This window comes from Larus michahellis, chromosome 9 (genome assembly GCF_964199755.1).
Source record: "Larus michahellis chromosome 9, bLarMic1.1, whole genome shotgun sequence".
NCBI lineage: Eukaryota > Metazoa > Chordata > Aves > Charadriiformes > Laridae > Larus > Larus michahellis.
This window is the reverse complement of record NC_133904.1, coordinates 37,694,287-37,708,241: the sequence shown is the minus strand read 5'-3', so window position 1 is coordinate 37,708,241 and position 13,955 is coordinate 37,694,287. Positions and strand designations below refer to the sequence as shown.

The window sequence follows — 13,955 nt, the reverse complement described above, 5'->3', positions numbered from 1 at the left end:
TTCACTGCTAATTTTAACGTGATATTTCGTTACCAAACACTCCTAAACCTAACTTTCATAACACGGACACATGATCACTAGAGAGATCAAATCTGTATACTCAGACGATGTAATTATGAACCCAAAGGACCTGAAAGTAAAACCAAGCAGTGTTAGAAGCTGAATTGAGTCTACCCAGTTTATTCCAAGAACAGAGTAAGTTTTTGCAGCTGGTGATTTTGTAACTCTCTATATTCAATTGCCTAAGCACTAAGATCAAATATTTTCAGGTTTTGCACACCTTCAGTTCCTGCGGAATATTAGATTCTAAGTTCTACACAACTGGTTTTCATAACAGTGATCACGTAGTATTCACGAGAAACTAACCAGCAGCTCTAGTGAGGTATTAAACATGATGCAACATTCAGGCAGCAGGGAATTGCATTGCACTGGATGTTTCCCATTAACCGTTTTAATGGACTTTTAGGCCCATGTCTGTAGAAGAAAAAGATGCAAAGCAAAATGAATAAGGCAACACAATTGCACCCACAATTCCTCTGGTTGGGAAAATTTCCTAGCGTTCTGTGAAGCATGAATTCCAACTGCGTAGCTAAGCAGTACTCTTAGTCCAGTACAAATGGCTTTTCATTGTTTAGCTCCAGTTAAACAAAACCAGGCCCGAGTTCAACAAATGGAAGCCACACACAAGCAAAATAAGAATGATCCACGCTAAGATTGGCACGGGCACAGTTAGGAATTTATTTTTACTTCCTCAAGAGACCAACATTCCTGCACTGGCTCAGCACAGAACTTTATACAAAGCCTACGGCACGCTCCTCAAACTCAAAATACCGATACACTACAGGCAAGTTTCTGCAGAACAACATCTGCTGTGCAGTTCAGAAGAACAGACCAAACAATCTTCTGTAGATGGAGTTCAAGTTCTGTATCATCCATTACCATTTATTAGGGAAATGACTACATACAGGTATCCTCCTGAGCTGCAAAAAGACCCCACAATTGTTGTATCAGCCTCCCAAACGGACAGGGGTCTCTTTAGACTGTTGCTATTGGGAGAGGAAAGTGAGATAAGACGAGACACTTAGAAAGGCACCAAACTAATCTCCTCCAACAGAAATATTTCTACAGGGTTTCAGAGCATGAAATACTTACTGTATGCCGTGTATCCAATACTTGTGGATATAAACTTTTTGTCCCACTGTGTAAGTGGCCAGAGGCTACCTAAAACTATGTCCAGTGACAATATTAAAAAAACACAGACCTTTCACCAAGTCTAAGGATTGCATTAAACTACTTTTTTTTTTAATTTTACTCCTGAAGAGACCTCAACAGAACTACAGACTTTGTTGTGTATTTATACTCATTCATAATCATATATACACATTTTTTTAAATGAATCATTTATTTACAAACACCTCAGGATGGGGGAAAACACGTGCACACCACATTTATTGTTTTGCCAAGCGCTTCTGGCACTTGCTAGATTATTGCCTGTAGTACATCTCCCTCGATTTCTATCTCAGTTGGGCTAAGAAAAAGTTGTTCCAAAACCCACCCCAAAACTGAACTTCAAGCAAGTCTCATGGTCGACTGTTCTGACTCAAAGTTCCAAACACAGGTTACAAATCTGTTCCTCTTGTACTGACTCTCCAACCAGAGGAAGAAATAACGTTATTCTCGTTAGACTATCGACACGGAATTTGGATAAGCATCTAAAACATCAAGCCTTGTTGGAATTTAAGCTTCTAGTCCTCTGTGGAGTAAATTGTCATTCTGTTCACTTTTATCTACTGCACTGAAATCTGTAAGACATTTGCATGCAATTATCACTAATTAGCTTAAGATGAATTAATTGTAATTTTTTTTTTTTTCAGATCAGGCTGTTCTGGGTTATGGCTAATCCTTCTACTGACTTATGGTTTGTCAGCTCAATCTTTGAAGAGCAGCAAGCTATAAACATTTTCAAGCAAAAAAGATGGACTGTAACTTGTACAGTATTCTTTATGGTAGCACATAACGTTATTTACCTAACTACTACTACGGAAATAGCTCCACACAAACTCGGCTGGAAACGGAACACCTCAGACTAAGTGACTATTGCTACTTATTAGAAGCTGACTCCACTTTTTTATTAGCTGAATTCTACAGCTTTTTAGCCCCGCATTTGTAGCAAATATACTGGCTTCTTTCTCATCATCTTCAGCAGGGCTTAAATACTACATTCTGTTTAATAATGGAGGGAAAAGACTACTCAGGAGATACGCTCCCTGCTTCATCACAATCATTCTTTTTTAATGAATCATTTATTTACATATATGAAATCACTGAATATTGTCCAAAGAGAACAAACTCCTCCTCTGGTCTAACGAATATAAGCTGCAAGAGTTGCCAATGCTGCTGCACTTGCAGGAAAGAAAGAATTTCCACAACTCTTGAATGTATTAACTTTGTCAACAATGAAAAGCCACCTTTCAGTCAACATTATTGGCTACAAGTATTTAAGCTAATATTTAAACCAGTGCACACAGGCTAAAGGCCTTTTGTATCAACACAGCAAGTAACACAATTCTGCAGATTTTACTTTACTGAAGAACGGCAACTTCAGGGCAAAGATCTCTTTCAAGGTATTTTAAGGAAGAGCCACTGGTCAATTCTAGTTATTTATTACCCTGCCGGCAAGACAATAACGTTTTCAAAGAAGTTTCTCATTATAATTACATACAATCACAATGCTTTATGATGTTTAATAAAATAATGCGGAGAGGGTCTGAATTAGCAAGACAGGCTTTACCTTCGAGCAAAACCCACCACAGATTCTTAATTAAACTGATAAGAAATTAAAAAGGTGTTCATTTGCTATAAGATGGAATAGAGAGGGAATGAGTAGAGGCACTTTGCTTTTCTCTTCTGTATTTCTAGAAAAACAAAAGCACACAGGGGATACACTAAATCATTTGCCATTGTAATGCACCTTGCAGCCATACCCTCGCAAGGACACAGAGCCTGTGGCACCAAAGCTGGAATTGCAAGATATGATCACACCGTATATATGCTGTTTCTGGGATCTGAATCCATCCACAGGACCTTCTGAGTGTTGGTTTATTTGCCCAAATTGCTGACTTAGAACTTCTGTTTGGTTTGTGAAGCTTGTTTCTCAAGGACCCAAAGCCATCATACTTCACAGCAATCTATTCAAACTCTTCTACATTCCTTCTTTGGGGTGCTGCTACCTACACACACACTTCCCAGGGCAACATGAGATGCAAGCATATCTGCATTAAGAGTCAACAGCACAATTGGGAGGCATCCTGAGGCAGGAATTCTAATTTGTGCAGGAAAGAAAAGACTTGTCAGAAGGACAGATCAAAAACATGAGCTCAAGAATGGAAATATGGATAAAGCACAGTTTATGCAGGGAAGAATGCCTGCTAGCAATATCAAATATGTTTAAAAATAACTGGTCTTTATGACTTGTCTCTCAAGTAGTCCTTTGATATCTGATCTTTAATAGAAGAGCGGTACTATCAAAAAAAAGAAACATATCTTAAGAGTTTCTCGTGTTGCCCATTTCTCTGAGAGAGAAAAGGCTGTGAAACTCCACCCCAGCAGCAACTGGACCACAGCGATAGGTGATGGGTTCTGTCTGGCAGAAATGAAGGAACAGTTCACACGCTCCCAGTGTTCATTTCAAAGCCCTACATCTGTTCAACCACTAAAGTGCACTGCAATTCCTATAAAGTCACATGTAAGTAAGAATGCTAAATTGTATTTTAGGAAGCATCTTTGTGAACCATGACATTGAAGCGGTCCTTTAAATGTTTGCACTTTCTCCAAGGTACTTTTATAAAAGGCGAAAATGGCAGCAATTTGAAAAATCATACGGGAGCTAATAGCAGTCAACTCACTCCTCTCTCCTCTTTACTCGGTTGAAGTTTCTGCTGCAAAAGGATCACACATTGCTTTTTACAACTGAAATATTAATTTAGTTAGTTTGGGAAGATAACTCATCAATCAGAGAAAAGAACATCTATCACTCTGCTTCAGGATACAGGAGACACTCCTGAGCTGTGTCTTCGAATAATCTTGTCTCTAAGCCACCAGAGCACTGCCACTTGTCTGAATCAGCAACTTTGAAATACTGTGACCTCTGTCAGCAAATTACTGAATTAGCTCCCACAAGATCACCAGCAGCATACCTACAGAACTAAGGTCTCCTAACCAGGCTGAGGTTTTTCAGGATGATCTTAGCATTATATGGGACGAAAGATGCAGAATCTCTCTTTACGTCACACTCTATAGACATCCTGAAATGTCTTTTTGCCATTAATATCACATAACTGCAGCTCCCTTAAAAGAAACATGGATGACAAGCTATCTCACTGACAGGGGCACAAACAGCCATGAATCATTCTTTTAAAGACTAACAATTACAAATTTTATCTTTCTCATATTTATACATGCCCTACCACCACCCCTTTTGCATGGAAAGCTTGTGGATCATCCGCAACTATATATGATACAATCACTTGAGAAGCACATTTAACTTATAGGTAAAAAGGAAAAAAAACCCAAATCATGGAACCTACTTTGTTACCATTTCTTAGAATTCCTAGCAATTTGCTAACGGTTTTAAAACCTATCATTAAAAATCCTTAAATGAAATAGGAGAGAGCAATTAACCAAAGGGATAACACAGGGACTATTATATTTTTGATCCCTCCGTTCCACCCTCATAAGTCAGGGCTTTCCAATAGGAAGAATCATGAGAATCCATAAAATCAATCAGAATTGAGGGAGACTACAGCTCTGCATTAAGCTTGTTTACACTGTTGGTAAAGTCTCAAGGATTCTGCAACAAGGTATAGAAAGGACATAGAAAGTAAAAGCCTCCTGGTTTCATACAAGTGTTAAAGTTATGAATCAGAAGTCTTCCAAGGAACAAAGTTAAAACCAGTCTTTCCAAGGGAGAGTGGATTTTTGACCTCAGGCTTTGGCTTCAACTTCTCTTTAAAGATGAAAATTTTGGTCATCTTAGAAGTTTATTGCCCAGAGAAGAAAACAACATCTAATAATTTTATAGACTACCACATGGAAAGAGTTAAGTGCTATTTCATTATGCACTTCACACTTTTAAAAGACACATTTTCTGAGTGTATTCACAGTCTGATTTTTAATAAATTATAATAAATGAAATGAAATTGAAAACATCACTATGGTTACTGCCAGAAGTCAACCTAGTAAAGCAGAGAAATTCTACCAGTTTTAATTTTGACTTCTAGCTTGGTTTAATATTAAAAGTTACTGCAGTTTTGATTACTAGAAAACATTGTTTAAAGTACTGTAAGGGCTCAGTGACAAGACAAACTACTTCTCTGAAAAAAGCTTCTCGTTGAGAATGCACACACAGATTCAGTTATTTTTTGGTCTGACATTACATAAAAATTGAATAGTTCTGTTTCTGGTGAAAATTCTGATAAATGCCAAAGGCAACTTACATTCATCTCATTCAGAATTACACTTCAGAAGGTAAGAAGCCCTGGTCATTATGAGTTGAACAGGAAACGTATTTTTATTAGATTTTCAGCTACTGTAAAATTCATAATGCTGAGGTTACTGATGGATACCACCATTCCGATACAGTAGGGCCTCTTACAATTTTAACAAGTGAAGTTTCTATTCAATATACATTTGTTCTGTGTGAATACAACAGAATGCCTCTTTTTCTGTTAAGAACTCCTACATATTTAGTAGGACTAAGTCATTATTAAATAGAAATACTGTAACGTGTGTGGGGTCTCCGGCATTGTAACATGTCCACTATCATATATGACAATTTCAGAATTTTTTTTTATGTCCACTCAAATATAGACTCAAAGAGCAACACAACAGTCATACTGACTGAGATGAGAAGTTCATCTTAAGTCAAGTAACTTGTTTTTTGCAAGTGTCTAAGACTGAATAATTTGGGAAAAAGCGGAAGAATACAGAATAACATTTCCTTCAGTATACCTTCCCAGAAATAACTCTAAAAGCAGCATTTGCGTCTTGATCTCTTATGCTGCTGTTCCAAGAGAACGCACGCAGGCTTCCTAGAACCTAACAATTAAAACAGACTCAGCTCCATGCATAAGTAGCAAAGAAAAACAAGAGCAATGATTTACTTGGCATCATTGAATAAGAGCTTTGTGGGGTCTGTGCAGGCCACTCGCTCTGAAAGCAAAGGAAGTTTTGGGAAGGATAAATGGCTCATAATTAATAATTAATGGCTCATAAGCTAAATAAGGCTGCTTGTTTTGGGACTGCAATTTTTTGTAGTGCTTGTTTCCCATGGACTGATCTACCATGCGTCTGTAGCCAGCTATGCTGCAAAAGGGGTCTCAGGACACCACCACTCAGACAATACCTTGCTTGATGGAGTCTTAGACATAAATGCAGACCACACTTATGGGCAAGAATACAACTTTATTCCATTCTCATGGCTCAGACTTTCAAGGTGATGACAGTTCTACTAAAAGGATCTTTTGAATCTACGCACAAAACAATGTGTAGAGTGAAACCAGTGAAAACTACACTAAATATATGCAAATAATTTAGATGGTATGACTTCTGCTATAGATGTTCATGGTATCAAAGTAATTTTCTTAAAAGATATCAGACATCCTTACCTCCCAGTCCATGTAGTCACATACATCTTCAAAGTTAGTGAGTAGAGACACTGAGCAGAAAAGCCGTGGCAGCTCATCCCTCGTCATTGGGGGGAAACGACTATCTTTAAGGGCACTGTTGAAGACAAAACAGAATTTCAAAGGATTTTTTGGGGGGTGCTTTTCATTTTGTTTAAGTTCAAGGATCTAATGAATCAACTGAAAAATATAAAGGGCAAAAAAAAATCCTGATGAAATGGTGACCAGTTTGATAATCCAGTTGCCAGTGTAACACGCTGACCAACATTCCCAACTTTTTCCTTAGACCTTTGTTTCAGGTCTTGGCTGGCCAGGCAGGTGGTGTTCTGAGGGTCATTCCTTCCTGAGCTGATTTTGCTACTATAAGAATCGTATTGATGAAGCAGCAGAAAGTTTTTGGAAAAAGTTACAAAAGGAATAGCTCTTCTACCTGGTGTTTAGTAAATCCTTTTCAAAAAGGATTAAACTATACAACATACAGGGAGAAATTCTATAGCCTGCAATATTCAAACATGTAGTACAGTAACCAAACTGTAGAACTTAATTATTCAGTGAAAAATAATTCCAAACAAGTAGAATATTCTCCAAAGAAAAGAATTATATTCATGCTTACTGGCAAAGGTGAATATAAACAGGTAAAAAACATCCAAGAGCTCTACAGACCTGTAAACCTACAGGACTTGAAGATGTTCTGCAAAGCAGAGGTAACAGTTAGTAAGAGGGAAGCTTACGAACAGCTAAGCTAATCCTCAGCCAACACACCGTTCTATGGACAAACATACACCTAATGGGGTAACAGCCAGTACCGAGAGGAGCTATCGCTGCACATTCCAGCATGGTTTGAAAAACAAAGCAGTTAACAGACAGTAAGCAGTACCATGAGTAAGAACATCTATAAAAACCTACTTGCATAAGTTTGGTTACGAACCAGTTAAATTGGAAAAGGGAAGGTTAAAGTGAGTATGCTATCTCGTAATTTTTTATTCTCTTAAGATTTGAGATATGCCATGTATGAATACAAACATGCTCATCTCCAACAAAAACAGTGATCTGCTAACTGAGCTTTTTCATGAGTAAAGAGAATTTAATATTAAGAGACTTACTGAAGTACTACCAAGTTCTTCATGTGTCTCATTGTTTCATCTAACAATTAGATCACTCTTATTCGTTTTATTTGGCATACAGCCAGCGGTTGCCATTAGCTGATATAACTACAGCCACGGCGTTTAGAATATGGCTGAAGTCTCTGCATCAGATACCACCATTTTATATAAAGAGTAGTATTAACTTTATTAAAGCAGACCAAATAAGGACACATAAGCAAAAAAAAAAAAGTTTAGCAAAAGAAAACAGATGTATAAGTAGAAACAACCTCCCATTGTGAATTAATACCATACACCAAAGAGTTAAAATAGAACCTTTATTTTTCTGGGATAGGGAGAAGGTAGGCTTTTTTCCCCAAGTATGCTACAATTACAAAAACGAGCAAAGTATTAGAATTTAGACTAGACGCCCTTCTCAAAGCTTTGGTATTTTTACATTACAAAATAGGTCAGAAATTGAGATTTTCATTAGAAAGACAAATTAATTGTATAATTGGGTAACAACAGGCCTACGCTACCCGTTATTTAGGAGTAATGCTAGGCAACCCCAGGTAAAGTTGCCATAGAGGTGAGAGAAGATGTTAGGACAGTAAGTAACTAGCCAAGATAAATCTTTTGACATTTATGTAGTTCAGACAGGCCTAGATACACCTGTGAAGAACTGGGAACACTAAGGAGATTTAAAGCACAATGCCTGTGATATTTAACTAATGACTTTCACTGAAGGTGTATCAAAAGATGGTATTCTCCAAGATGATGTTGACGGGATTTGCAAAGATAGCTTTGTAACTGCTGGGAACCAGGCAGAGTTCCCAACCTCCGCTGCCTCGGGTTTCTGAGCAACATCAGACATCAACTCATACAGCCACAGCATAACAGCAACGTACGAAAATACAAACAGCTAATTCACCTTTCACATTCCTCCATGGAGGGGGAAAAAATAATATTTCCTGGAATACCCTCCAGGAATCCAGCTGTTCATTGCTTAGGTATTTTGAGCCAGAGATGGTATCTCTGCACTTAAAAGCTCTTTGTGGGTTTATTTAATTTAATAAGTGCATGTATACATGCTTTTAATATTTTACTCTACCTTTTACTAAAAACTAAAAAATTATGTTCAGAAACCCCAATCCTCTTAAAACCCATTGCTACTACCACTTCGTTTATATGCAAATTTCTCATTTCCCTGAGGTATGCTGTACCTTTATCATACAACCAATCCATTGAACACACTACTGAAAAGCACCCAGAGACAAGTATTATTTCATTAACAAACAACAAATTTAGTTATCTTGGGAAACACCTGTACGCATGGATATTGCCAATACCTGTTTAAACCTGCTTTTCATCATTTATGCAGCGATCTTACCACGCAAAACACTTCCTGTATTGTAAGAATTTACAACCTTCAAAAAACTTGGGTTTTTTTTGCAGAACTTGATACTAGTTTATCTAACTTTCAGTTCCCCTTCCTCAAGCTGCCAAAATGAACTTCTGAATTTTGACTTTTTGAGGCGAATGTTGTCTACTATGGGTGCGAGCCTGATCCCAATAATGTCAGCAGTAGAAGTCTCGGGCAAATTCCCACTCACTGAAGATCTGCTGCACTGGCATTACTAGATGAGAAACCATCCTTAATTTAACATACTTTAAGTTGTACAGAAAAACATCCTACAATGCACGCGTAAGCCATGTCTCAGCCAACCTGCTCGAATGCCGAGATAATAATTTGAAAGGAGATGGGGGAATCACAACAAATCTGAATACTGATAAAAAGCTGAGAGACAAAACCTTCACATGAGCAGAGTGGAAGCAGAAAGGCACACAAAGGCACAATACAGCAAACAAAGTAGCTCAGTTTTAGTGAAAGCAGAGCAATGCAGTAACCATTGCGTACTCATTAACAAGTTTAGCTGGCTAATTCCATTACTCAATAATATGACACTGGCATAAACACCTTGCTTTCAGGTGTTTCACACCTTGTACCTAAAATACAGTTTATCAAATGATAGTGCCGTTTCAACTATACCTAGTTCCTTCAGAACTGCTAAGTGCTCTTTTATCTGAAAAATTGCTCCTCAACACCTCTGTGACTCTGGACATCTGTGCGCATCTCCTCTACTGGCACTGATGGTGCTGAAGGTGAGAGGTGTCTGGCAGAACAAGGTCAGAGATTGGAATAACAGCCTCCCACACCACTGTGACCAGTCAATACAGAGTATCGCTACTACTCTGTTCCTCCTTTCCTCGTCTCCAGACCACGTACTACAATTCGTGTTCACCTTTCAAAACAGCTTCATCTCTGTTGTCACATAAGTAAACCCAAAATTTACCTGGAGAAATTTGTGTTGGCAAACAATCAGCAACGGGAACAAAACATTCTGAAAGGGACACGCTGACAAGAAAGCATTTATTTATACTGGTTAAGCTACACGTGGAATATTCCATCTGCTAATGCAAAATTTATGAAATAGTCCAGCAATTATATCAGGTGCTAGTTTTAGAAGGAACAAATAAAACTTAATAACCCTGCCCTAATGAGTTTCACTTAGGTGCTTCATATATGATTTTAAAATTAGGAAACATTTATCTTTTCAGTGCTGTATATTACAGTTAGAGTATCAGTCGTCTTCTTTTATTCCTTTCTATGGCTAGAAACCAGCCAATTCTTTTATTCCTACCATGGCTGAAATTCTAAAGTAAGTTCCAGACACGTTCTGAAAACCTACGAGCAGAGCAGCTTCATACCATGTCTTTACAGATCCACTGTTTCCATTTTTGCATTTTTTAATGCTTGCCTAGCAGACGATATACATCATCAGAGATGCTTCCCTTTAGAATTTAGCCATTATCCTTAAGCCTGAACTTTCTCTTGTTGGGCAGTGAATAAAGCTCCATCTACTGCCTGTTCTGTCAGTGTCAGTAAAACAAGCGGATGGTACCAGTGGAGCTCCTCATGGGCAGCTGCCCCCCTGTACAAACCCAAAGCTCTCCATCGTTAACAGACTGGTATCACCCTCAGAAACATCAGCAGATCTCAACACTTACCAAGGATAGAAAAGCTTGTGTGAGTTTTTACTTTTGTTGTTTCTATTCTGGAAGAAAGAACATCAAGGCAGCAGTTTGGCACTCGCCATACACTTCGTATGCTCTACAAAGATGTAGGTATGTAAATCCAGCCTCGTGCCTCACTCGCCACGTTAGCACGCTGCTCGGTGACCAATTCAACGCGAGCACAACACACAGACAAGATAACGTCTGCTGCTTTTCTCAAAAGCTTGTTACTCATCTGAGCTGTTCAGAATGAAAAGTCATTGTATAATTGCGTGTCAGCATTCTGGATCAGTAGAGGAGACTTCGTTCTGTTTATTTGATGGAAGCGTTATTTTTGTAGTATTAGAATGTGATTTTACAATCTTATTCAATGCCCTATTCTTCTGTTAATTCTTCCACTAGAAAGACAAAAGGATTCTCATGGAACAAAATCTGGCATATTAGATACCAGGTTTAAAAAAAATTCCACAATTTTTCTGTTAAACTTAGAATTAAGGGAGGGTAAGTGGAAATAATTAGTAAAATAAGTGAGAAAAATTAGGCAGAGTTCAAAACTTCTTTTAAAGAAAAAAAAAATACTTATTTTAAAAGCATTTTCCAGACCTTCTGTTCTTTATTCCTTAATGCCCAGAACTAATTTACACATATTGCTGCTGACTAAATGAAAGTACATGGTAGCGAAGAATTGAAAAGAAGCAGTGCCAAGCACGGGGAATTCTAGCTGGCCAATAAAAGGACGTTAATTTTTCCACATAGACTTCTGCTCCATGTTAAAAGTGAAGCAGGCAAAGTCAAAATTGAATCCTGTTCAAAGAAAACTATTTTTAGACACAAAATGCATGCACACACACGCACAGCCTTTCTAGTTAAATATACTTTATTTATGCAGTCTTGGGTGTCCTACTAAGACTAAGTAATTGCCAGTCAAGAAAAAAACAAAACAAAGTATTACTCAACTATCAGTTTTTCTTCATCTGAGCCATGCCATACAAATCTCAGCTTCTCCTCAAATGAAGTTTATTTGGCCATATGCTCTCCAGAAATGTTTTTCAGTAATTCCATTTTCTATGTACTACTCCTTGTATTTGTGAGAATATAAAGAAAAGCTTGCAGACAATTTAAAGACACTGAAAACGTTTATAGAAAAGGAAATTGTTCAAAGTATTTTGAATTACCAAGACAAACAGCATGACGTTTAGCAAAAAATAAAACTAAGCTTTATATTCCTTAAGGCTATATCTTGTTTTTGTAAAATACCACCAGAGAAGCTCTCGGAATCATTTGAAATAAAAGTATGAGCGGGTGAACCAAAATGCAACACATCATTGTGTTGTTGATCTGTAATTTCTGTAGGCTATAAAAATACCTTAAAAAAACCAAGAGAGTCAGCTTCAGTCTTTAAGAACCTATGGCTCTTAAACGTGATGGGGCAGATGGGGAACAAACAGTAGGACACAAATAGGGGAAACAAGCAATAGTAAGGGAGCTACGTTACTCAGTTTAGAAGGGTGTGAAAATCTTTGTGATTGAATTTAAGGGCTCCTTTAAAAAAGTTTGATAGCATATAAGCATCAAAAATAGTAAAGAATGATTTAGGTGTAGATGAATGAAGGTATTAAATGAATTGTTCTTAATATTTTATTGTTTGTTATTTAATGACAACTATTAACAATGAAATTTCTCACTAAGCCTCTTTTTTGGGGACAGTCACACATACAGACCCAAACTGGATAAAGAGTTTAGGTAAAATTGGATACTCTTTTTTATGTTACTGGAAACTAATTTGGGGGCTTAAACATGACACAGGAAGGAGATGCAAAGGAAAGTGTCAAAGGCTGGGCATGATATAAGTAATACTCACTTTTATAGGAAGTGTAAATGAGGCAGAGACATGAAGTGACTCATGCAATTCAGGAGGCTTACACAGTGAGTCAGTGACAGAATCAAGAATAGAATCCAAGATCCCCGACTCCTAAAAATCCACTTTTTGTGACAGCCTCTCTTTCACAATCTGCTCAGCCTACCCTGTGGAAACATAGCTCCCAGAGGATTAATCAAAATAGAACTGATAATTTTAATCAAATTAATCCAATTTTAAAAAAAATAAGTTTCCCATTACTTTTTCAGTTCACTCTAATAGAGTCAATCTCCTCTTAATCAGCTTCCGATACTGAACACAGCTAAAGCAAACCAGAATTTTTTGGCATCCAAACAATGCTTTATATGTCATCAGCAGAGTTATGAAAAATAGGTTAAAGATCTCATTTTACAAACTATTGCCCTCTTCTGATAAACAGTACATTGGCACTACTTTTAGATGGTAGGCAAAAGATTTAAATTCCATCTGCTCTGAAAACCCCTTTTCATTTAGCTCAAGAAGCAAAACCCTGAGATTCTTCATTCTGTCACTAAATGAAATGTGCTTAGCAGAATTACCTTAGAAAATGTGTTTAACAAAGAAATGGCCCTATGTCAATAAACTGAGCCCAAAGGGCCCAGATATTGTTCCTCAGTTAATTCAAAACATCCTGAAATTAATGAGTGGCAAACTCACTGGATTTTAGATAACAGCAAAGAGATGACACCAACAAGAAACAATTGGTGCCAGGGTTTGAGAAAAAAATGTCAATATTTATAGTTTTTTCCATTGCTGGGTTACTGATCAGAAGTTAGTCAAGATTTTTACTTTTTCATTCAGTAACTTCAACAGGAAGAAATTAAGGAACACTTAAGCAGATCACCAGGATTTTCCTCATGAAAATCAGCTATCATAACTCAGTTTGGCAGAGACCAGAAAGAACTAGCAGCTTCCAAGTCACGATCTGCAATTAATTTTTAAGCCAGAAAAACAGGGCAGAGCGTGCTCTTCTTCAGAAAGTGAAATTATTATGAATAAAATTCTCCTGGCTTTCAGCATAAGAGATCAGACAGCCTAACATAACCCACATGACAGCCTTCTAACAACTTTTATTTATGATAGCAGAATTTTGACAACTTAAATGGAGATCTCAAGGAGTGATTTACATGCATCATGAAATCACTTGAATGCAAGGAAAAAGAGTTTATTTATATTGTCTTTTTTTTTTTGGTCATACTGGAAAAATTTCCAGGAAAC

General features: G+C 37.4%; 1 protein-coding gene across 23 annotated transcripts in view; it reads right to left on the bottom strand.

Annotated features, from left to right (window-relative positions):
• AMMECR1 (AMMECR nuclear protein 1) overlaps positions 1-13,955 on the bottom strand; it is a 109,610-nt gene that overhangs the window by 13,086 nt on the left and 82,569 nt on the right. For all 23 annotated transcript variants that reach the window (XR_012589059.1, XR_012589053.1, XR_012589057.1 and 20 more), the window contains one exon: positions 6,666-6,780. Coding sequence is in view for 5 of the 23 variants with exons in the window: in XM_074600969.1 (XP_074457070.1) it covers positions 6,666-6,780 (115 nt within the window). In the remaining 18 variants the exon portion in view is untranslated. The remainder of the gene's footprint in view (positions 1-6,665; positions 6,781-13,955) is intronic.